Source organism: Macaca fascicularis, chromosome 9, assembly GCF_037993035.2.
Source record: "Macaca fascicularis isolate 582-1 chromosome 9, T2T-MFA8v1.1".
NCBI lineage: Eukaryota > Metazoa > Chordata > Mammalia > Primates > Cercopithecidae > Macaca > Macaca fascicularis.
In genome coordinates, this window is record NC_088383.1 from 142,351,825 (window position 1) to 142,375,867 (window position 24,043).

The window sequence follows — 24,043 nt, forward strand, 5'->3', positions numbered from 1 at the left end:
CTCAGGCCGCTGCCCCAGGCGGGAGGAAGCGTCTCTCTCTGGCCAACCCTGGAGGCCACGCACCTTCCTGGTGAGCTCCTTCCGGGCCCGCTCCTCGGCCCCTGTGGGCAGCCCCGGGACGGTGCCTTGCTCCAGCATCTGCCCGCCCAGCTCGCTGTCCAATTTCATGTTCTGTGTAAATTTCTAGTGGGTGGAGAGTTGCAAGGAAATGCCTCTGTTAGTTACAACCACAACGCTTTGCAGAAAAAATAACTCCTGCAGGTACATCACCCGCTGCATCTCTGTTGTAGCCTGCGGCCGCAGGAACACACAAGCATCCCCGCGGCCGCGGGAACACACGGGCATGCCCGCGGCCGCGGGAACACACGGGCATCCCCGCGGCCGCGGGAACACACGGGCATGCCCGCGGCCGCGGGAACACACGGGCATGCCCGCGGCCGCGGGAACACACGGGCATGCCCGCGGCCGCGGGAACACACGGGCATGCCCGCGGCCGCGGGAACACACGGGCATCCCCGCGGCCGCGGGAACACACGGGCATCCCCGCGGCCGCGGGAACACACGGGCATCCCCGCGGCTGCAGGGGAAATGCTTCAGCTGTGCCGACAGAATTCCCAGGTCTGCCTTCACAGAGACCAACTAATTTTCCTAAGAGCAGTGTTTTTTGTGTTTCCCGATTTGGGACCCCGAGATGGCTCTCACATGTCAGCAATAGCTGAAAGCGCCCGTGCCCTCCTCCGGACCCTCCCCATGGCACTGCCTGGAGAGCCTGATCCCCAGACCCCTGGAGCCCTAGTGTGGCCCCAGGTGCCCCTTCTGCCGCTAGACGCTCAGGTTCTGTGCCATCACCACTGGGCAGCTGCTTGTGACTAGTGCCCACAGGTCCTTAATGGAACCAAATAACTCAAGTGCTGAGGAAAAGAGCGCACAAGGGCCGTGAACAAAGGCCCCAGACAGAGACCAGCACCACGGAGGCTGAGGGATGGTTCAGAGGAACACAGCCCTGCTCACGCTGCCAGGGCAGGGGCTCCAGGAGGGAACCACCCGGCCAGGAAGACCGGGAGTTCTGGAAACACTCAGATCCCAGCGGCTCCTCCACCCACACAAGGGCAGGAAAAGGTGAGCAGGCTGCATGCGGCCGCGGTTGGGATACGGTCTGCCCACCCGATGGTGCCGCCCACGCCACGCACCTGCATGCAGTTGGTGAACATGACGCACACAGACATGAGCTTGGAAAAGACCTTCAGCAGCTCAGGGTTGGTGAGCATGCAGTCCTTCAGGCAGGTGTCCAGGAAGCCCGTGTGGTGGCCAAGGACGTCATCGATGTTGGAGGCCTTTGGGGAACAGACCAAGCCCCTTCTCAGAAAGACGTGGCCGACAGACGGGCTTCGCGTGCGCACGTGCTCAGTTCGGGCTTTGCGCATTCCTGTTCACGCATTTCCACCTCTTAAATGGGCCTTGGGCTTTTAGGGGGAAAATTCCAAATACCACTAAAAAAATGATGGGCACGTCCCGAAGGGGTTTCAGTTCTTAAGGCAGAAGACAGGAAGGGAGGCTGCGGCTGCTTCTAGAATTTGGTAACAACAGAGTCTGCCTTCAGGCCCCTCAGCCTCAGATGCGCAGTGTGAAAGGGATGACCCTGGGGGCAATGACGGCTCAGAGTCCCCAGGTGATGGCAGGCAGCAAGGGGTCCCCTGTGTGGCCAGCAATGCTGGGACAGCTCCGCCCCGGGGGGAACCCCTGCCTCTCCCCTCCCCCTGCCTCTCCCCTCCCCCTGCCTCTCCCCTCCCCCTGCCTCTCCCCTCCCCCTGCCTCTCCCCTCCCCCTGCCTCTCCCCTCCCCCTGCCTCTCCCCTCCCCCTGCCTCTCCCCTCCCCCTGCCTCTCCCCTCCCCCTGCCTCTCCCCTCCCCCTGCCTCTCCTGCCCTCCCCCTGCCTCTCCCCTCCCCGCCTCTCCCCTCCCCCTGCCTCTCCCCTCCCCTGCCTCTCCTGCCCTCCCCCTGCCTCTCCCCTCCCCTGCCTCTCCTGCCCTCCCTGTCTCCCTCACATTAATTATGTGAAAGGAAACTGGCTTTCAATTGTTACGATCTATGGAGCTAAAACTCACAGATTTCAGGTTTTTCTCCAGGATATGCCAGGTCGGTTCCATCACTTCGAACATCATGTAGTACTGAATGTTCTGGACGAAGTTAAGCATTCGCTGCCGCAATGTGAAAGCCCCAGCAAACCTGAGTGACACGGAGGACGGAGGACAGCCATGGAGGACGTGGCCCCGACGGCACCCAGTGGATGTGGCTGTTTCCTCTGCAAAACAGGTGCCCCTCCCAGTCCATCAGACATGGCCGCTGCTCCTGTGTCTGCCCAGCACAAGCTGTCACTGTCTACCAACCTGTGCCCCGCAGGGACACCCCCAGCCAGCCGGACAGTGGAGACTGGGATGCGGGCTCCTTGGTGGACGGACTCCTTGGAGCCCCAGGAGCCCACACCAGGAAGGTGCCACACGGCAGATGCACATTTGTGCTTCATGACTGAGATGACGTCTTTTTCATCTAATTTTTTTTTTTCAAAGACAGGGTCTTGCTGTCGCCCAGGCTGCAGTGCAGTGGCTGGATCTTGGCTCACTGCAGCCTTGACTTCCTGGGCTCAAGCAATCCTCCCACCTTAGCCTCCTGAGTCGCCGGAACTACAGGCATTCCCAGCTCATTAAAACAATTTTCCATTTTTTTTTTTTTTTTTTAAGAGATGAGCTCTCATTACATTGTCCAGGCTGGTCTCAAACTCGTGGGCTCAAGCAATCCTCCCACCTCAGCTTCCCAAAGTGCTGAGATTACAGGCAGGAGCCACTGCACCCGACTGGACAAATTCTTAAGCAGCTCTGCCATCGACCCCTTTTTTCAACACCCTAGAGCCACAGACCAGCAGCAAAGCACCTCTGGTTCCAGCAAGATGTGGCTGCCCGCTCTCGGGAGGAGCTTCTGTCCTGCACACTGACCTGGGTGGTCTCCATGCCCGTGCAGTCACCACAAGGCTCCAGAGAGGGCTGAGGGACAGAGCCAGCATGCCCTGAGGGGTGGACGGCAGCGCCGCGCAGCCCCAAGACAGGAAAATGAAGCATTATGGATCTAAAGCTACAAACGTGCGCTTCCAGATGACGTTTCCAGAAGCCTAGAAAGCAGAGCTGTCTACCAGGAGGGCACACGGGGACAGAGGAGGAACGCACCACTGGGCGGAGGGCAGCGAGTGCTGCTTGGCGGTTTTGTTGCTGATCCAGACGCTGCAGAGCTGCCGCTCCACGTGCTTGCAGTAGAACATGTGCCTGAAGAGCATCTGGTAGCGAGTGAGGGCCTTCCTGCAAGAGAGGCAGTGGCACCTCAGGCGGGCCTCCATGACAGGTGGCATCGTGCACACGGTGTCTGTGCTCCACAGTCTGCACGGTGGCCCCCGGACAGCCCATGAATCCCCCGGGCACTGAAGGCTGGGGACAGCCGCCTTGGGTCCTCTGTGGGACGAGGTGGCCACTGGGTGGCACAGTTCTCGCTTCTGCCAAACCTGAGTGAAGACCTAGCGAGTGCCTGAGTGGCCGACCCGCACCTGTTGATGATGAGTGAAAGGGGCCACTTGACGATGTAGTCGAAAGAGAAGGCCTCCAGGCCACTCAGCGTCAGCTCTGTGGGGTCGGCGTGGGCCATCGCCTTCTCCTGCTTGGTCTCGATGGCCAGAACACGCAAGAGCTGAGTGATGAGGTCATGGGGCATCAGGTCGATCTTGGAGGGAAGGAAATGAAACAAAGCATCCTGTTTTAAGGAAAAGACGCGAAGTCCCATCCCGACACCATTCACGCTCACAGGCCCAGCACTGACATAAGGTTCCCTACATTCCGATTCTAAACCTCAGAGGCTTTTCGAAAACCCAAACGTCTACTGATAAATCAAATTCAAAACTGAACCACTTCCTATCAAAACAAAACAAGAGAAATTCAGATGAAGTACTTTGTAAATACCCAATGCTGCTGTGGATGGTGTAAGGGAAAAACGCTTGGGATGGTGAAAGAAAGGTGATTCCTTAGGACGGAAACCTTAGTACACGATAAGCACCAGGCCCAGGTTGAAAAATAAAGCATATTTAGGCCGGGCACGGTGGCTCAAGCCTGTAATCCCAGCACTTTGGGAGGCCGAGACGGGCGGCCACGAGGTCAGGAGATCGAGACCATCCTGGCTAACACGGTGAAACCCCGTCTCTACTAAAAAATACAAAAAACTAGCCGGGCGAGGTGGTGGGCGCCTGTAGTCCCAGCTACTCGGGAGGCTGAGGCAGGAGAATGGCGTGAACCCGGGAGGCGGAGCTTGCAGTGAGCTGAGATCCGGCCACTGCACTCCAGCCTGGGCGACAAAGCGAGACTCCGTCTCAAAAAAAAAAAAAAAAAAAAGAAAAATAAAGCATATTTGATGAGGGATATACTAGTTATTATGGACAAGTAATACTGTCCTCACGTTAATCATTCAAGTACTTACTAAGTTCCAACTACCTGACAGAGTTCCTACAAAACCATCACACAACGACAGGACAGAAAATGAAGGGTAGAGGATAAAGCAAGAAGAAACAAGCAGCAGACGGACGAAATCGCCGACCATCAGGAACGTAGAAATGAACCCCTGATGTCACTTCTCCATGGAGCAGACAAGACGGGGGCTTTCGCAGGTGTGCAGACAGCAGCCCCCAGCTGTGTGGCCCAGCGTCCTGAGACCGAAGTCCACCAAGGTCAGCCTAGTTGTACAAGGGCCATATATTTTGACCCAACAATTAACATTCCTGCTCTAACAAGAGACCCCAAAATATCTGAAGCAAGAATAGACAGAACGACAGGAGAAAAACAGCTCTTCAGTGACAGGGAGACTCGGTGCCCTACTTCTAATCATGGAGAGAACCGCCCGACGGAAGATCAGTGAGGTAAGACAGGGCCTCAGGACCCCAACTGCAGAACACGCAACAGCGGCCGAAGGCACGTCCTCCTCCCGCGCGCACGGAACCAAGGGCGCCTCCTCCTCCCTCCCGCGCACGCGGAACCGAGGGCGCGTCCTCCTCCCTCCCGCGCACACGGAACCGAGGGCGCGTCCTCCTCCCGCGCACACGGAACCGAGGGCGCGTTCTCCCGTGCACACGGAACACTCTCCAGGATGGATGTGGGGCCACTACACAAATCAATACATTTCACAAAACTGAAGCCACACAGTCTGTTCTCTAACCACAAAGAGATAAAGCTAGAAACAAGTAACAGAAGGAAAACCAGAAAATTCACAAACGTGGAAGTTAAACATAAACCACCCACGGCTCCAACAAGAAATCAGAGGGAATCAGGAACACCTCCAGACAAACAGAAATGAGGACGCTGGGGGATCAGCGAAGGCCGCGCGCAGAGGGATGCTTACAGCTGTAAACTAACTTTGCAAATTAAGAAACTAAAAAAAGACCACACTAAGCCCCTAAGCAGCAGACAGAAAGAGTAACAAAGATGACAGAAGAGAGAAAACAGAAAAACAGTCCAAAAACCCAAGAGTTGGTTCTTTGAAAAGCTCAATGAAATCGACAAATTCCCAGCTACATCAGCTAAGATGAAAGAACATTCAAATTACTAAAATCAGAAAAAGAAGGGCTATAACTACCAGCCTCACAGAAATAAAAAGCCGAACTAGAATTCCATGAACTGTGCACCAGACGAGATGCGAGACGAACAGCCGACCAAGAGGAAAGGGACTGAGCAGACCTGTGGCCAGCAAGGGGCCAAGTCCGCCTCAAAAGCCTCCAACAAAGACAAGCCCAGGGCCCAAGGACTCCCAGGCAAACCCTGTCAAACGTCCAAGAATCCACACACTCCTGGGGAGGCAAAGGTGGAAGGATCGCTCGAGCCCAGGGGTTCAACCAGCCTGGGCAACATAGTGAGACCCCCGACTCTATCAAAAACAAAAATTAACAAACAGAAAAAAAAAAAAAAACGGCCAGGCGTGGTGGCTGACGCCTGTAATCCCAGCACTTTGGGAGGCCAAAGTGAGTGGATCACCTGAGGTCAGGAGTTCAAGACCAGCCTGCGAAACATGGTGAAACCCCCCCTTTTTTTTTTTTGAGACGGAGTCTCACTTTGTCGCCCAGGCTGGAGTGCAGTGGCACGATCTCAGCTCACTGCAAGCTCTGTCCCCCGGGTTCACGCCGTTCACCGTGTTAGCCAGGATGGTGTTGATCTCCTGACCTTGTGATCCGCCGGTCTCGGCCTCCCAAAGTGCTGGAATTACAGGCGTCCGCCACCACCCCCGGCTGAAACCCCTTCTCTACTAAAAATACAAAAACTAGCTGGGCATGGTGGCGCACACCTGTAATCCCAGCTACTTGTGGGGCTGAGGCAGGAGCATCGCTTGAACCCGGGAGGCGGAGGTTACAGTGAGCTGAGATCGCGCCACTGCACTCCAGCCTGGGTGACAAGAGCGAAACTCTGTCTCAAAAACAACAACAACAACAACAACAACAGAAAGACAAAAACAAAAAGAACACCACTCCTGAAACCCTTTCAAAAAGCAGGTGGAGGGACAGGTCCACACTCATTCCACAAGGCCAGCACAACCTGACACCCAGGCTGACAAGGGCACTGCGGGAAAACCCGAGACCTGCGCCCCTCGTGAGCACAGGTGCGAAGACCCCCGATCCCGGCAAGCAGCCCCCACAGCCGAGAGTGAAGGAAACAGACCCCGCGGCTGCCCCACCCGGGCGGGGAGTGGGGGACAGGGCTGGCCTCTGCTGCGCTCTCCTCCCAGCCCCTCCGAGGCCCCTGCCTGAGGTGGCAGCCCCCGACGCCCCCGCCCACCTTGAGGTCGTCCTTGTAGGGGTCAGTGTTGGCCGTGCTCATGCGCAGGGCCAGCTCCAGCAGCGCCTCCAGGCGGGGGGGCGTGATGTCCTCCACCGGCTTCCGGAGCTCCTCCTCCGCCAGGTCCATGAAGTGCACGAAGAAGTCGCCCTGGTCCATGAGGAAGTAGCGCTTGATGGACCTGCGCCAGGGAGCAGGCGTGAGCACGTCCCACCCGCAGGTGCCCGCCACAGCCAGGGAGCAGGCGTGAGCACGTCCCACCCGCAGGTGCCCGCCACAGCCAGGGAGCAGGCGTGAGCACGTCCCACCCGCAGGTGCCCGCCACAGCCAGGGAGCAGGCGTGAGCACGTCCCACCCGCAGGTGCCCGCCACAGCCATCATGCTGAAACACACCACAACGGGCTAAGCGCTTGGCTCTCGGGCAGGGGCTGTGCGACCACCATGTAGGCTGTGGCAGGAAGAGCCGAGAAAGGGCTGGTGGGCCCTGGGCAAGGAAGGGAGCTGGGGCCCCTGGACAAGGTGACCCGGGGCCTACACCACCGACTGTGCGTGCCAGGTCCTTGAGCTAGAGACCATCTGGCAGTGCCCACTTTCAAAAAGACAAGGCAGAGCTGCCAGAAGAAACCCAGCGATCTCAGCCCCACGTCCCACAGGCTCCGGTTTGAGGGAGGCGAGCGCCCGCACAGGGACAGAGCAGGGAATCACCTGAGGTGTGCCACCAGTTCCTTCTCCTCCATCAGGAAGTCCAGCAGCACCTTGCTGGCATAGTTAAATGCCTTCTCGATCTGCTCCACGTACGCCCGCTCTTTTAACGTGTAGATGATCTCTTTAGCCACCGGGCAGGTGACGTCATGGCCACACTCTCTGACCACATTTAGATATTTTCCTGAAAACAGATAGAAATTAAAAGTTTTATTCTCGGCCGGGCGCGGTGGCTCAAGCCTGTAATCCCAGCACTTTGGGAGGCCGAGACGGGCGGATCACGAGGTCAGGAGATCGAGACCATCCTGGCTAACACGGTGAAACCCCGTCTCTACTAAAAAAAAAAAAAATACGGCCGGGCGCGGTGGCTCAAGCCTGTAATCCCAGCACTTTGGGAGGCCGAGGCGGGCGGATCACAAGGTCAGGAGATCGAGACCACGGTGAAACCCCGTCTCTACTAAAAATACAAAAAATTAGCCGGGCGCGGTTGTGGGCGCCTGTAGTCCCAGCTACTTGGGAGGCTGAGGCAGGAGAATGGCGTGAACCCGGGAGGCGGAGCTTGCAGTGAGCCGAGATCGCGCCACTGCACTCCAGCCCGGGCGACAGAGCGAGACTCCGTCTCAAAAAAAAAAAAAAAAAAAAAAAAAAAAGTTTTATTCTCCACATGGTCGATCTCAGGCCCTAGCTGTCTTCGTCTACACAGGAGGCAGTGGACTGGAAACTGGGCTGCATGAGGCGGCTCCACACCCTTGCTCCCTCCTGGTAAATCACGGTCAGCTGCTACAGACTGAGCGGGTGGCGTCAGGGCTTTGCTGTGGCTCTGCACATCTGGAATTTTCTAACCAAGGGCACAGAAATAATTTCGAAAAAGCATTATGAGAACCAGATGGCTAACCGCTTCCCAACCCTTTCGTGACGGCCCCGATGTGCCGAGTCCAACCCCGCACCGCTGCCCCGGGTCGAGGTCAGGCCCTAACCTGTGTGGTCAGAGACTGAAAACACTGCCGGCCAGCAGGCGCGTGTCTTTGACGGTTTTTCCTGTCATGCTAATGGAGTTTTAGAAATCAGAAATGAGAAACAGGGAAGGCGCCCGTGAGAGCCTTCTAGGGTCAGGGACAAAACAAAGTCCTGGCGATGGAAACCTGATGAAACCTGGCAACAGAGACCATCTCACGGCTTAACTCAGCACTGCAGCCCAGCTCATGGGCCGGTCCTGACCTCGGCCCCACATTCACGGACACCCAGGCTCAGGACGCCCACAGGGTGAGGCGCAGGCTCCCGCGGGAGGGCCTGGGCTGCAGGAGACTCTCCAGGCAGAGCTGTGCTGCGGCCCCGGGCCAGGTCCCCGCTGTGTGCACCGCACCTGTGCTGAGGATCTTGTCCGCCACCTTCTGCAGAAAGGAAGGGATCTGCTGCTGGACGATGGTGTACCGCTGGTCCCAGTACTTGTCATTGTAATCCTCCTGGATCCTCTCCTTCCGCAGCTCGTGCTCCTCGACCATAAACTCACTAAAACCACAGGGAGTGCTTCGGTCACAGGCAAAGCAAGGGCGCCTGTGAGGCAGACGACACACTTCTCCAGGCCGGCAGCGTGGAGGGACCTTAACGGAGGCCAGCATACTTCCAAGTAACGTTCCACAAGGGCCAAGCCTAACCTACCAGTTATTTCTCAACTGTGGGCTAAAACAAACCTAGGGGCCGAGCGCGGTGGCTCACACCTGTAACCCCAGCACTTTGGGAGGCTGTGGTGGGCGGATCACAAAGCCAAGAGATCAAGACCATCCTGGCCAACACAGTGAAACCCCGTCTCTACCAAAATACAAAAAAGCAGCCGGGCGAGGTGGTATGCGACTGTAGTCCCAGTGACTTGGGAGGTTGAGGCAGGGGAATCACTTGAACCTGGGAGGTGGAGGTTGCAGTGAGCCGAGATCACGCCACCACACTCCAGCCTGGCAATGGAGCGAGACTGTCTCAAAAAAAAAAAAGAAAAAGAAAAAAAAGAAAACCAAACAAACCTACAAACCTCACTCTGGAACGGAGCATTTAACCTGGGCTCAGGGAGAATGCAGGGTCCGCAGAGCTAGGTGGGAAACTGATTTGTCTTTATCTGCACCTGCCTCTTTTTGGAATTTAGCATTTCCTTCCATGATGAACCCGGGCAACAAAATGATGCTCGTGTGGGGTGCGTGGGGCCAACACGGACAGAAACCAGACATCTCCACGTTGTCATCTGAACAACCTCAAACATCATCTGCTTCGAGTGCGAAGGTGCTTTGTTTAAAGGTGCCCATTGTACCACATTGTATTTGGTCCGTTAGGGAAGACATAATATGTCCACATCACACATGCATCTTCTGAAAATATTTCAACAACGGTACGTCGACATGATAGACGTTAATACAACGCTTTGGGAACTAACATATATTTATGCATTTAAATATATCTCGCCGAAGAGAAGCCGACAGACCCCACCAGATCAGGAAATCCATGCACCAAAGAGGCTGAAGGACCTAGCTGGAGGCAATTTAATGTTCTGCACACAAAAGAATAAGGCCATAAGCAGCTGGGCCATTCCTGTCCTGGGCCGCATGGGCAGCAGCAAGTGGACGCCTGTCTGGTGTGTGCTTTCCTGAGACCACAAGCAAAACAAGGCCAGAGCCCCCCGGAGAGGGCAGCACGCGTCCTCCATGTCCCGGGAGCCCTACCTGTACGGGACAGGGCAGCACGCGTCCTGTGTGTCCCCGGGGAGCCCTACCTGTACGGGACAGGGCAGCACGCGTCCTCCGTGTCCCGGGAGCCCTACCTGTACGGGACAGGGCGGCACACGTCCTTTGTGTCCCGGGAGCCCTACCTGTACGGGTCGTGGATGATGCCCCTGTAGATCCACTTCTCCAGAACCTCAAAGTAGGGAGCGCTGGCCGCCTTGGTCAGGTACAGGCAGAGTTCCTGCGCCTGGCTGTCCCCTGTGTAGCTGAAGCTCCTGTCATGGAGCAGGCTCAGTGTGGACCCCCCAAGACACTCGCCTTTGTCCACTGAGGTGGCTGCAGGGAGAAAGAAAGGCTCACTGCCGAGAAGGAAGTGCACGCCTAGCCTAGCAACAACACTGCTGGGGCCCCACATGCTTCTCCAGCCTTCTTACTGGGACGTGCTGCTGCTTCTCTGGGATACGTATGAACTGTATGGCTGTAGCTGCTGATTTAAGCTGACCAGTGAGAGCCTCCAGGGCTTTCCTCTTGCAAGTTAATAACACATGGAGCAACAGGGGCTTTGGCCGCACGCACCTGCCCTGGGCGGCTGCTCCACAGCCCCTGTGGTCTCTCCTCACACCGGGTGCTGTGTTGAGACACCTGCCACCCACTGCCCCATGCCCCCCGGGCGGGCACGCACCGAGGGAGGCCAGGATGTCCATGGTGCGCATGGCCGGCTGGATGTAGAACCAGAGCTTCTGCAACGAAAGGAGGCCCTGCCTGTGCAGCTGCTCCAGCTGTGACACCAGGATCAGGTGCTCCTTCACCAGAGTGCGCATGGCGGCCGCCAGGGCGTGGTTCACCTGCCCGTACTCGAAGGAAGACTTCTCTTCAATGAACCTATGAGAAAAGCTGTCAGACTTCCTCAAAAAGGCAAGCTGCAGGCACATCCAACGTCTGACATTCTAAGTCTCATCCCAAACAGGAAGCACATGACTCACTCGAACCCCACATCCCAGAGGGGAACTTTTGCCCCTAGGAGGAGATGAGTCAGGACCCTGGACGGTGACTCACAGACCCTCCAAAACTGAGTCTGGCACTGTCCCCATGGTCATCAGGACGGGACCCAACCCCTCCCCCACAACAGGGCACGCCCCCAGCGACCGCACCCGGTGCCCACCTGGTCACGGTGGAGTAGCTGGCAGCCACCGGGAGGATCCTGTTCACCAGCTCCCTGATGGACAGGTCCAGGTTGGGGTCCACGAGGAAGGTCCGGCTCTGCCTCCCAGCCAGGGGCTGAGCAGTGACGTACCTCCCGTCCACGCCCACCAGCACGTACAGCAGGTCCTCCACCACGGCCGACTCCTGCGAGGCCAGGGGCAGCGTGCCTGCAGGCACAGACAGCGCTGTGGCCGCGGCCCCCACTCCCACGCCCCCACAGCCACGTGCCTCCTCCGCGGGTCAGTCTCACTCTTGCTCGTCTTGTTTATGGGTATAAAAGGTCGGCCACTGCACTTGGCTTTGACTGACCCCACTGGGCAGCCACAGGCTGAGTTCCGGCCACCACAGGACGCGGCCGGCCTGGGAGGCGGAGGGGCTTGTGTCAAGGTCTCACCACACTGGGCTCTGCGATGCTCAGATAATGGCTGACATTTGAAAAGATGAAGTTAGGAGTTGAAAAGGCAACTCCAGCAGAAGCAGCACTTTCAACATTCGTAAGTACAACTTGGTAAGTCTGGGTTACTCTGGTACAAAAAACCTTGTCTTCAAAAAGTTATCATTTATACGTTAAGAAACGCTGATAATTTCTATCCACACAGCATGAGACGGCTGCAGGACACACAGCTAAGTTTCCTCATGAGGACAGCCACAGGCCGTCACCTACCAAACCCCTCACGTCCCAGGACCAAGTTCTCAGTCCACAGCCTCAGGCGGGCCCTGCCTGGGGGGCCAGGAGGAGCACCAGAGGAAAGCACGATGTTGAAACTGTCCCCACGTGGGCCTGACAGGGCCCCGTGCCAGCCAGACCACACCCAAACCAGGCCCTAGCAGCTCAGGAAGGCTCCAAACAACACGCTTCCAGTTTACAAAATCACTGTCGGCCTCACACGTCTGCTGGGAAGTGTCCTGTACTGCAGGCCTCAAGACTCTGAGCGCAGCTGCAATCCGTCACCAACGCAAGCCCTTCGGCAAAAGCCTCAATCACGATGCAGATCCACATTGTCCTTGTTTTTTTTTCCTTTTTGAGACAAATCTTGCTCTGTCACCCAGGCTGGAGTGCAGTGGTGCAATCTCAGTTCACTGCAGCCTTGAGCACCTAGGCTCAAGCGATCCTGCCTCTTAAGCCTCCCTCAGAGCTGGGAACACAGGCGCATGCCACCATTCCCGGCTAATTTTTAAATTTTTTGTAGAGGCGGGGTCGGGCCGTGTTGCCCAGGCTGGCAGATCTACACTTTTCAGCTTCAAGTTCCATTTCTGTCTATTACTCCAGCGGCTTCTCAGGATGGCCAATAAAACAGGGACCCCGAGGTCTGCCATTCCTAAAGCAGCAGGTGTGGCGTGGGGGTTCGAGAACAGCAAGTGCATCTTCCAGGAACTGCCTCTGACTCTGCACCACTTCCTTTCCACCCTGTTGGCCTCATTCACCCACAGCCACGAAGTGGCCAGTGCCCATGTGGGGAGAAGCCTCACGGTGGGGTGGGGGTTAGTGTGGATCCGGCTGCCTGACTGTGGAGGGACCTCAAGGCCGGGCACGGCGGCTCACACCTGTAATCCCATCACTTTAGGAGGCCAAGGTGGACAGATCGCTTGACTCCAGTTCAAACCAGCCTGGGCAACATGACAAATTCCCGTCTCTACTAAAAATACAGAAATTAGCTGCGTGTGATGGTGCACGCCTGCAGTCCCAGCTACTCGGCAGGCTGAGGTGGGAGAATCACCTGAGCTTGGGCGGTCGAGGCTGCAGTGAGCTGAGATCACGCCACTGCACTCCAGCCAAGGCAACGAAGTGAGACCCTGTCTCAAGAAAAAAAGAAGTCAGTTGCTTCACCTCCCCAATATTCAACATCCTTGGTGTCTTCTCAACACCTGCGTCGTCGTCTGCGAATCACCACGTCCGAACGACCACTGACCACGTGGCTCCTCCGTGCCGGTGTGGGGAAAAGGCAGGACGCGGGTAGGCAAACAGCTCCGCACGCTGCACAGCAGCGACGAGAGGGAGGACGCTGCCGCGGCGGCGCTGGCCAGGTGGACGCCCACACTGTGGAGAGGCACGGCGGGAACGTGGAGGGCTGGCAGCCGCCTCGTGCTCACAAGGTCCTGATGCTTTCCAAGGCACGTGTCCTCATCACACACCACTCCAGGGGTGTTTTCCAGAGGACGCTGGCCCCAGGTCATGCAAGGTCCCGTGGTGTGGCACTGGTCAAATCGTGGGGTAAGGGCTGGACAGGCCCCGCACGAACACCACAGTGAGCTCCATTCTCGAGTCTGCGCAGGCGGCACGAGGGGGCGGGGACAGTGCGGACAAAGGGAGGCGAGGCAGGCTCGATGCCGGTGGCACGCCTGGGACCTGTGGCCGTGGGAGGGAGGTGGGGCAAGGCCGCCCCTTCCCTAGGGCGCTGAGTGTGCCGAGGGCACCCGCACCCTGACCTGAGAGCCGGCTGCAGGGTTCACAGCCAAGTCCCACACACTTGCTTCCAATCACCGCCATGCTCAGAGCTGCCCATGGCACCCAGCATTATTGGACACAGCCCCTTCCCTGGATGGGGAAACATGGGGGGAAAGCCTGAACACCCCCCTCAGTGCTTCCTGCTCCAGAAAGCTGGTTCCGCTGTGCTCCACTGCCGGGATCTCGGGCACCAGGGACCCGCGCGTCCTTCTCTGAAGCCTCCCTGGGCATCATCAGGAGCTCTCAGATGCCCACTGCTGCCCCAGCCGCCCGCTAAATACCTGCTAAGGGAGCGGCTCTCTCTCCCTAACTCTTCACAGTTGGATTATTACTGAAAACACACTGCACAAAGCAGACTGTTTTCTTTTTTTTTGAAACAGGGTCTTACTCTGTTGCCCAAGCTGGAGTGCAGTGGCATGATCACAGCTCATTGCAGCCTCGACCTCCCAGGCTCAAGTGATCTCCCACCTCAGCCTCCTGAGGAGCTGGGACTACAGGTGCCCGCTACCACACTCGGCTAATTTTTATACTTTTTGTAGAGACTAGTCTTGTCATGTTGCCCAGGCTGGTCTCGAATTCCTGGGCTCAGGTGATCCACCCACCTCACCCTCCCTAAGCGCTGGGATTACAGGTGTGAGCCACCACGCCCGGCCAAAGTAGACTGTTTTCTACACTTTTCATTAACTTACAGCAGAGTTCTGTTTGTTGGGAATGAGGAAAACAGGTGGATTTCATGTCACCGTTCTCCAGGGTTTCTGGCAAAGGCAAGGGTTGGCCTCTCGGTGCCTACACCGCAGAGCTGCGCGAGCAGTGGGAAAGCAGATCGCGTTCCACGCTGCCTCTTGAGTTTGGACTAATAGGCAGAGGCAAGACAAGCAAGACAAGCAGGTATCTCTGTCCTTAAGTTCGTGAAATCTCATTTTTCAATCTAAAAATGTACTTGACTAGGTGTGGTGGCTCACGCCTGCAATCCCACACTTTGGGAGGCCAAGGTGGGCAGATCACCAGAGGTCAGGAGTTCATGACCAGTCTGGCCAACATGGCAAAACCCCACCTCCACTAAAAATACAAAAATTAGCTGGGCGTGGTGGCACCTGCAGTCCCAGCTACTTGGGAGGCTGAGGCAGGAGAATTGCTTGAACCTGGGAGGTGGAGGTTGCAGTGAGCCGAGATCGCACCACTGCTCTCCAGCGACAGAGTGAGATTCCATCTCAAAAGAATTAAAAATAGATAAAAATGTACCCATGAATTGTGACAGATGAACACACCCCGGGTCCCCAACAACATGCCTTGAAATGACTGTGTGGTCTCACTTGCATCTTGTTTACACGAGCACTACTTTAAGAGGCCTCTGGGAACAGAATCTATGGGAGTTATGAACCGCTGTTCAGAAGTAAGTGCTGCACACAATTCTGGTGCCTGCAGGTCTGCACCAGGGCACCAGGATGCCAGCTGGGGAGGGGCCTGCTGTAGGCTGCCCCACAGCTCTGGCAGGAGGGACGGGAGAAGAACCCTCAAGGACCCAGGGGAGCCACTTTCTGCTGCCACCCTGGGATAGGAATATGGAGGCAGCGGCCAGTCAGCATCGAGCCTCACAACCTGAGGAAGGGCAGGCCCAGGGGAGGGCTGGGCCTCAGAGTGTCCTGCCCAGGGGCCAGAAATAAACCCATCACATACCTATCGGCAGAGCCCGGAAATAAACGCATCACGTACCTATCGGCAAAGCGGTGTCTGTGCTGATGCCAGCACCAATCAGGAAATCCCCGATCAGGGCAGGTCTCTCATACACCCACGCTGGGAAGACAGGGAGGTGCTGGCCCGAATTTTTTTTGTTCTGCTTGTCTCGAAGCATCTTTCTTTTAAGTTCCAGAGACTAGCAAGGACATTTTTAAAAACAAAACCAGAAAGATACACTTTAGTGCAAACACTCAATACACCTGTAGAAACTAACATCTACAGCAAAGATGATTAGTCAATTTAGCACCCACAAAGAGTCAGCCACATAGAAATGAAATGCAGCTCGATATCCCTGCCACACGAGGGGCTGGGGAGAACAGGGCAGATGGGGAGCCCCAGCCCCTCCTCTCAGGAGTCCAGGTCCAGCAAGGGCCCCCTGGGAAACCATGGGCACCAGCAGTGGGAACCACAGGAGAGGGGGCACCTTGGCACAGAGCCGCTGTTTCAGAGGAGGGTACCCCATGAACAAGCTGAATTGCTTCTTCCTGGCAGTGACTAGGTCTGAACACCACTTGCTGGGTGAAGACAGGTGTTAGCAATAGACTTGCGTCCTTACCCTGCTGGAGAACGGCCCCAGCGCGACAGGCTGGCTCCTGACATGTGGTCAGAGCGCCTGCCCTCCTGTGCCAGTGGCCGCCGGAAGCTGACAGGTCGGCCTGGGCTGGCCCAGCTTTCGGAAGCACTGACTCCCACTCAGGGCTGGTCAGGCACAGGGCAAGTGCAAACTGTCTCTGCACGTGGCAGCACGACCCAGTCTCCTTACGTGCCACACACAGCGCGGCGCCAGGGCTGAGGGAGACGTGAACAGAGGCCTAGCACCATGTCCAGCACAGAACATGCCCAGCAAAAACCGGCCAGGCCCTCAGGAGCCGCTGTACTCAACATGCACCACAAGGCCAGGACGCCTCAGGGACACAGCTCCAAAGGGAGCTTTAAGGTCACAAAGGCAGGAACGTCGCAGCTCCAAGGAGAGAGACTGGGAGATGACTTACATCAAAAGACCAGGGTAGGACATAAAATCAAAACCAAGAACAAGTACCAAATACGGAAGGAATAATAAAAATTATAACAATCTGAAAGCATTCCCTCGAAACTGTCAAAAATTAGAGGAGGGAAATGGGGAGTCAGGATTGGGTAGGCTCAGAGTCACGTGGCCACCTGGCAGCACAACTCCCACGTGGGTCAGAACCTTGTTGTTATTGATTCTTGTGGTTCAGAATTCTTGGTTTTAAAAACAAAAATAAACACATAGAGCTAGGTCATGATCAAGCGTTAAGCCTTGACCTCTCTAAATTGGGATTCATTTTTTTTTTTTTTTGAGACAGAGTCTCGCTCTGTCGCCCAGGCTGGAGTGCAGTGGCCGGATCTCAGCTCACTGCAAGCTCCGCCTCCCGGGTTCACGCCATTCTCCTGCCTCAGCCTCCCAAGTAGCTGGGACTACAGGCGCCCGCCACCTCGCCCAGCTAGTTTTTTGTATTTTTTAGTAGAGACGGGGTTTCACCGTGTTAGCCAGGATGGTCTCGATCTCCTGACCTCGTGATCCGCCCGTCTCAGCCTCCCAAAGTGCTGGGATTACAGGCTTGAGCCACCGCGCCCGGCCGGGATTCATTTTTAATAAACGACAGAGAGACATGCCCTTGCAGCAGGGGTCCGGCACAGCACTGAGTGTGGTGCCTGTGGACAGCCACGGACGCAGTACCTGCTGCAGTGTGGAGCCCGTGGATGGCCATGCATGCAGTACCTGCTGCAGCGTGGGTGCCTGTGGACAGCCACAGACACATATGTGCTGCAGCATGGAGCCTGTGGACTGCCATGCACATAGTACCTGCTGTAGTGTGGAGCCTGTGGCTACACTGCCAAGCTGCTTCCTCAGCTCCTCAAGCTCCTGCATGGAGATCTTGGAGGCTGCAGCAGGGACGTTGACGCTGGTGGTACTGCTGCCTGCAGCAGCGGCTGCAAGCTCAGCTCTTTCTTTTGCATTCTGTTGTAAGTACAGCAGAGTCTGAAAACATGTAAAACTGTGTGTTCACGCTGGGCCAACACCTCTTTGGCCACAGTGGGAGAGTAGGGGCGACACCACCAGGACGGCCCCCCACCCTGACAGGCACCCCTGTTAATAGCAAAACGACGCATGCAACAGGCAGGAGCTGAGCGCGACACACATGGGAGCTCAAAGTGCCCCAGAGGCTGCTTCTCATGTTTACATTCATCATGGGGGAAGGTCAAAGTGCCCCAGAGGCTGCTTCTCATGTTTACACCCGACATGGGTAATCTTTCATTCTGATTCACCAAAAGTGTCCTACACGGTCTAGAAGCGTTACTGGTGTGAGGGAGGGAGAGCTGACAGGAAGGTGGCGCGGAGAGAGCAGGAGATGCGACCTCACTCCCAACACGGGCTGCACGGGCGCGGTGTGGCATGTGGCATGGGGACCTACCTCTTTGTCTTCCGTGAGCTTTGACAACAGGTACACCAGCGGGTCAAGGTTCCTCGCATTTTTAGATTTCAGTTCATCATATTTCTTTAGAAAGTCTTCTGGAGTACGAGAAAACTCTGCAATTTTAACCTCAAAAGCACAAACATGAGTGATTTAATGACAATAATTAATAAAACACTGTAAAAAAAAAAAACAAAAACTGTTAAGAAAATTATGCACAATAAGCCAATACAGTTAAATTGGGTAGGCTAAATAATCATCCCTCTGAAATAAACTAAGAAAACCCATCTCCATGTTGTGTTAAACTTATCCATATTTTGAGCTAGGCAGTGGCTCACACCTGTAATCCCAGCACTTTGGGAGGCCAAGGCTGGTAGATTGTTTTGAGTCCAGGAGTTCAAGAGCAGCCTGGCCAAAATAACAAAACCCCATTTCTACAAAAAGATTCAAACATTAACAAGGTGTGGTGGCACTCGCCTGTGGTCACTACTCTGGAAGCTGAGATGGGAGGATCACTTCAGCCTGGGACGCTGAGACTGCATAAGACTAGATCGTGCCACCTGCACTCCAGCCTGGGTGACAGAGTGAGACTCTACCTCAAAACAAAACAAAACAAACCTTATCCATATTTCCCATAATGGTTTCTTTCCTTTTGTGCTTCTTCGTATTATTTTAATTTTTTGTAGAGACGGGATTTCACCATGTTGCCCAGCCTGGTCTCAAACTCCCAGGCTCAAGCCATCCACCTGCCTCGGCCTCCCAAAGTGCCTGCGTTACAGGCATGAGCCCCCGCGCCCGGCCCTTTTATGCTTCTTCAGGTTTGTACTGGAAGTAGTGACTGGCATTTCCTCCCAGTAGTTTATGCATTCATTGTATACGTTTCACTGTATTCCCTCTGGAATTTATTATTATGTGCAAGCCTAGGAGTTACACTATTTTTTTTTGACGGAGTTTTGCTCTTGTTGCCCAGGCTGGAGTGCAATGGCGCGATCTAGGCTCACCACAACCTCCGCCTCCCTGGTTCAAGTGATTCTCCTGCCTCAGCCTCCCGAGTAGCTGCATGACAGGCACGCACTACCACGCCCTGCTAATTTTTGTATTTTTAGTAGTGATGGGGTTTCTCCATGTTGGCCAGGCTGGTCTCGAATCCCCAATCTCAGGTGATCCACCCGCCTCGGCCTCCCAAAGGGCTGGGATTACAGGCGTGAGCCACCTTGCCCGGCAGGGTTTATGTTTTACTCAGTGATTTACGATGCTTCCCTCAGAATGAACTATAACATGGGTGTCCCTAAACTCTCTATTCCACTCGGCTAATTTGCCTAATTATCCTTATACCATTGTTAACCTGTTTAAATAACTGAAGCATCATAATGTGTTTTTAAAAATAGACTTCAAATTCAAAATCATTTTTTACTGAAAATCTATAATTCTGAATTACATAAAATTTGAATAAAGAAATATCTTAAAGGGATTTCAACATGGTTAAGACCACAGGAATGCACGTCAGGACTCTCCCTCCTCACAGCTGCAGTGGACAGAGTGGGGAAGAGGGAGGGTTCTAGGCCCCGCTTTCTCCTGGGGCCTCCGATCTGCACAGTGGGGTGAACCACAGGAGCTGCTGGGGGGAGTCAGCAGAATGAGAGCTGAACACACACAGCCCAAGTACTGTCTGCCATCGTTGCTGGTACCACTGAGGCCACCCAGGAATGGGCACCCACCCTTCACCTTGCACGGCACACAGCTCTGCACCAGGTGTGGCGCTCACCCTGCACCATCCTGACCCCGGGGCGGCGCTCACCCTACACCCTGACCCCGGGGCGGCGCTCACCCTGCAGCCTGCACCGGGGCGGTGCTCATTATGCACCCTGACCCAGGGGTGGGCTTACCCTGCACCATCCTGCACCAGGGGTGGTGCTCACTTTATACCCAGACCCAGGGGTGGGCTCACCCTACACCCTGACCCCGGGGCGGCGCTCACCCTGCACCTGGACCCAGGGGTGGGTTCACCCCGCACCATCCTGACCCCAGAACAATGCTCGCTCTGCACAGAGCTACCCCAAGGGCAGTGCTCACCTTGGCACTGTGAGCAGAGACAGTGGTAGTGACGTACGGGGTCCTGTTCTTTTGAAGCAGGTCAATGTAGACCTCAGCCCCGTCTCCTCCGTGGACACGCAGCAGGCTAAGCAGTTCATTGACGTCATGGTGAATCCGAAATTCACTCATGGTTTTAGCTCTGAGGCACCAACATCACAATATGTTCTAAAGGTAAGAGGGCAGCTACTCATAAAATTTAAACTGTAGAAATAAAACAAAAAAAAATTTTTTTTTCTTTTGAGACGGAGTCTCGCCCAGGCTGGAGTGCAGTGGCGCGATCTCGGCTCACTGCAAGCTCCGCCTCCCGGGTTCACCCCATTCTCCTGCCTCAGCCTCCTGAGTAGCTGGGACTACAGGTGCTGCCACCACGCCCGGCTAATTTTTGGTATTTTTAGTAGAGATGGGGTTTCACTGTGTTAGCCAGGATGGTCTCCATCTCCTGACCTTGTGATCCGCCCGCCTCAGCCTCCCAAAGTGCTGGGATTAAAACGAAATTTTTTTAACCCTTAAGGCTGGCCAATGTCAGGCCTTTGACAAACCAAGTTATCAACCGGCCTGGGGCCCCTCCCCCGACACCCCAGCAGCCTCGAGAGGGTCCTCTGCATGGGAATGGGATTCACCTGCCTCCAGCTTCCAGGCGGCCTCCACAGCTCTGGGAGCCATCCCCGTGGGCAGCACGAATGGGGCCTGAGACCCGGGTTCCCTTTCTCCTGCACCTCCCTCCACACACGGGTCTGGGCCAGCAGGGATGCTCGGCTGCTCGCCTCGGCTGGTGGGCGGAGCTCTCTGGTCCCAGATGTGCAGATGGGAGGCAGTGCTTGTGGAGTCTACACAGGGAGCCCTGCACAGGCCCAAGCCATTGACACTGTGCCAGCTCCCGGCACACACAACAAAATCCCAGCTTCACCCGAGAGGCCCACCCTGGTTCTCAGACCCTGGGGTGCTCGGCCGCAGCTCCATTCACTTGGCCGGCTCTGCATTCCTTCTTCACTCCGGTACCCGTGACATCTCCTTTTCTTGCCCAAGCGTGGCTACCGACAGAGACGCTCTGGTAAGATTCCTACACGTTCCCTACGCGTTTGAGCCAGGTGAGGTTCCACTGCAGCTCCAGCTGCCCCAGGGTCTCACCAGGAGACACGTAACACATACGAGATCGAAGCCGTCACAGACACACCCAAGTGGGCAGCAGAACACTGCGTGGGGTCAGAGTGCAGGGTGAGCGCCACCCCGACTCTCCCAGCAGTGGCTGGTCGTTAGCTTCTGTCACTGAGAGTTCTGCCACAAGGCCATCAAGACAAACACATGGCTGTGTGCGGTGGCTGCTGCCTGAAATCCCAGCATTTCTGGAGGCTGAGTCAGGTGAGTCGCTCAAGGCCAGGAGTCAAGACAGCCTGGGCAACACAGTGAGACTCTGTCTCTACAACAAATACAAAAACTAACTGGGCATGGTAGCATATGCCTGTAGTCTCAGCTACTCGGGAGGCTGAGGTGGAAGGATCACTTGAGCCACTCCAGCCTGGGCGACAGAGGGAGACCCTGTCTCAACAAAAAAACAAAACAAAACAAAAAACACACATAGGCAAGGCAACTGGCTATAGATTAAAAAACAAACATAAACAAACTTTACATGCTTCACAAACATTTCAATTCATCTACACAAGGGTTCCTAATCTGGTGTCCATGAATAATCAATAACAGACAAGCCCTTGAAAGTTATGGGCAAAATAATTTGTGAATTTTCTGAGGAGATGGCCCTTCGACAAATTCTCAAAGGCTCTATGACCCAAAAAAGGTAAGCAACCACTCTGTGACAGCTTCAGGAAGACAAGGACGAGTTCAGCAAAACATCGAGTGCAGAAGACTTGGCACACACTCCCACAATATGCTAATTCACTAGTGACTATTAGCGTGGGACTCGACACCGAGATTCTAATCCTGTGTGACAGAAGGGCGTATCCGTAGATGAACATCAAATACTGGTCACAGGCAGGGTATCTCTGAAAATGGAAGGAGAGCGACAAGCAGGCATGGTGCCCAAGTTGCTCACATACATGCTTTTGACTCAGGAGGCACTCATGGTAACTACAGTTCAAGCACAAGGCAGGGCACGCGCCACGGAGCCCCACGCAGTCTGGACACTGACATGGCCACTTCCAGGCTGTAGGAACCTGAAAAAGGATGTGTCCTCTCCAAGCTTCTTCTGAAAAGGGGAAGCCCTAGGTCCTGCCTAGACCTGTGGTGGAGAGAAGTGAAATCATCCTGAAAAAGCACAAAAGGGCCCATACGTGGTAAGTTCTTACAGTGTTGTTACCAGGAAAGCAGAAACAAACACGCAGCCACTGTTACTACCTGGAGGTATTAACTCAGTTACCTGAGAAATGGTTAAGTTTGCAAAAGGAAAATTGGGTCCCAATCATTGACAATATCTTAAACTACCAGTTGCTTTTCTAAGTCACGGGAGCCCTGGATGAGGCCCTGCAAACTACCTGCAAAGCAGAAGGACAGCCCAAAACTTTCCGGCCAGCGGCCTCTTCAAATCCAAAGGGAGCCTGTTTCACCCACATTCTACTGGGCTCCCCGAGGACTGCAGGTTGCCCTATAGCTGCTGGACTGGGACACACTTTGGTCATGCTAGGTGGCAAGAAAACCATCTGCCACCAAAACAAAGCAGTCCCCCACCAGACACAAGTCGGGAGAGAAAGCTACCTCTGAGGAAAACCATCTGAGTATTTACTGAAAAACTACCTCCCGGGCATGGTGGCTCCCGCGTCATCCCAGCACTTTGGGAGGCCAAGGTGGGCAGATCATGAGGTCAGGAGATCGAGACCATCCTGGCTAACACGGTGAAATCCCGTCTCTACTAAAAATACAAAAAAAAAAATAGCCGGGCGTGGTGGCGGGCGCCTGTCGTCCCAGTTACCGGGGAGGCTGAGGCAGGAGAATGGCGTGAACCCGGGAGGCAGAGTTTGCAGTGAGCCGAGATTGCGCCACTGCACTCCAGCCTGGGTAACAGAGCAAGACTCTGTCTCAAAGAAAATAATAATAATAATACTAAAAAAATTAAAACTACCTTCAGGAAACTTCCCATCTCTTCTAGAAATAGAAGCACAGATGCCCGCACGTCATGAGTGTTCACCCTGTGAGGAGCCTGCTGCTCTCCCTGAATGTGCGGACCCGTCCTCCAAAAGGGCAGCCTGCGCCCGCACAGAGTTCCCCCCCTTCGGGAGACCTCTGGAAAAGTCCTGGGGCAACTCTGGGGTGTCACGGTCACGGAGGTTGCTCTCGGTACTTAGAGGGCCAGGGCCAGGGACGTTAATCATCCAGACAGCTGTCCCACCAGAACGTGTCCCTCTCGAGCTCTGAGGAACTGTTTAGCTTCGGCCGCTTACTTGGTCTTCTTGATGCTCCTGAATTCTTACTATTAATCACACAAACGGGCAGGCCCAGCGTCTGTGACTGGGCGGGACTGAAGTCCTTTTCACAGAGGCTGTGAGCTACGCAGGGACATGAGGGCAGCAAGCCATCCAGGTGCCAAGGCAAGAGACCGAGGGCACGAGCTATTCCAGTATAATAAAATACATTAAACAACAAGTTATACTAGATGTAAATCATAAACATGATTACATATAAATGTCATTAATCATTAGTTCATAGCAACTACTCTTCATTCCAATATTATAATAATCCTCGCTCTACAATCATAACCTAGGAAAAACCAGGCCATACAGAGCCATACAGAGCTGAAGGTACATGCTGAGAAGTGACCAGAAGACAGCGTGAGCCTCTGTTATGCCTGGGCAGGGCCACTAGAGGGCTCTTTGCTCCACTGGTAACGCCAGCATCTGGGAAGATGCCTATTTCCAAGCGGACTGG

The 24,043-nt window shown here is 55.2% G+C and overlaps 1 protein-coding gene across 16 annotated transcripts in view; it reads right to left on the reverse strand.

Moving 5' to 3' along the window:
- TUBGCP2 (tubulin gamma complex component 2) overlaps positions 1–24,043 on the reverse strand; it is a 28,819-nt gene that overhangs the window by 2,561 nt on the left and 2,215 nt on the right. Inside the window, exons 2-17 of one of the 16 annotated variants that reach the window (XM_045361777.2) lie at positions 20,791–21,201; positions 20,150–20,371; positions 18,077–18,205; positions 17,467–17,643; positions 15,618–15,777; positions 11,418–11,625; positions 10,938–11,137; positions 10,402–10,591; positions 8,914–9,059; positions 7,554–7,734; positions 6,849–7,029; positions 3,590–3,762; positions 3,219–3,347; positions 2,106–2,226; positions 1,191–1,334; positions 64–183 (exon numbers count right to left, since the gene is read on the reverse strand). In XM_045361777.2, coding sequence (XP_045217712.2) covers positions 64–183; positions 1,191–1,334; positions 2,106–2,226; positions 3,219–3,347; positions 3,590–3,762; positions 6,849–7,029; positions 7,554–7,734; positions 8,914–9,059; positions 10,402–10,591; positions 10,938–11,137; positions 11,418–11,625; positions 15,618–15,777; positions 17,467–17,643; positions 18,077–18,205; positions 20,150–20,299 — 2,409 coding nt within the window. In that variant the 5' untranslated portion in view covers positions 20,300–20,371; positions 20,791–21,201. Of the gene's footprint in view, positions 1–63; positions 184–1,190; positions 1,335–2,105; positions 2,303–3,218; positions 3,348–3,589; positions 3,763–6,848; positions 7,030–7,553; positions 7,735–8,195; positions 8,389–8,527; positions 8,597–8,913; positions 9,060–10,401; positions 10,592–10,937; positions 11,138–11,417; positions 11,626–15,617; positions 15,778–17,466; positions 17,644–18,076; positions 18,669–20,149; positions 20,372–20,790; positions 22,404–23,240; positions 23,728–24,043 lie in introns of those variants that run through there. The other 15 variants (XM_065521673.1, XM_074003125.1, XM_074003130.1 and 12 more) reach the window with 15 other exon arrangements.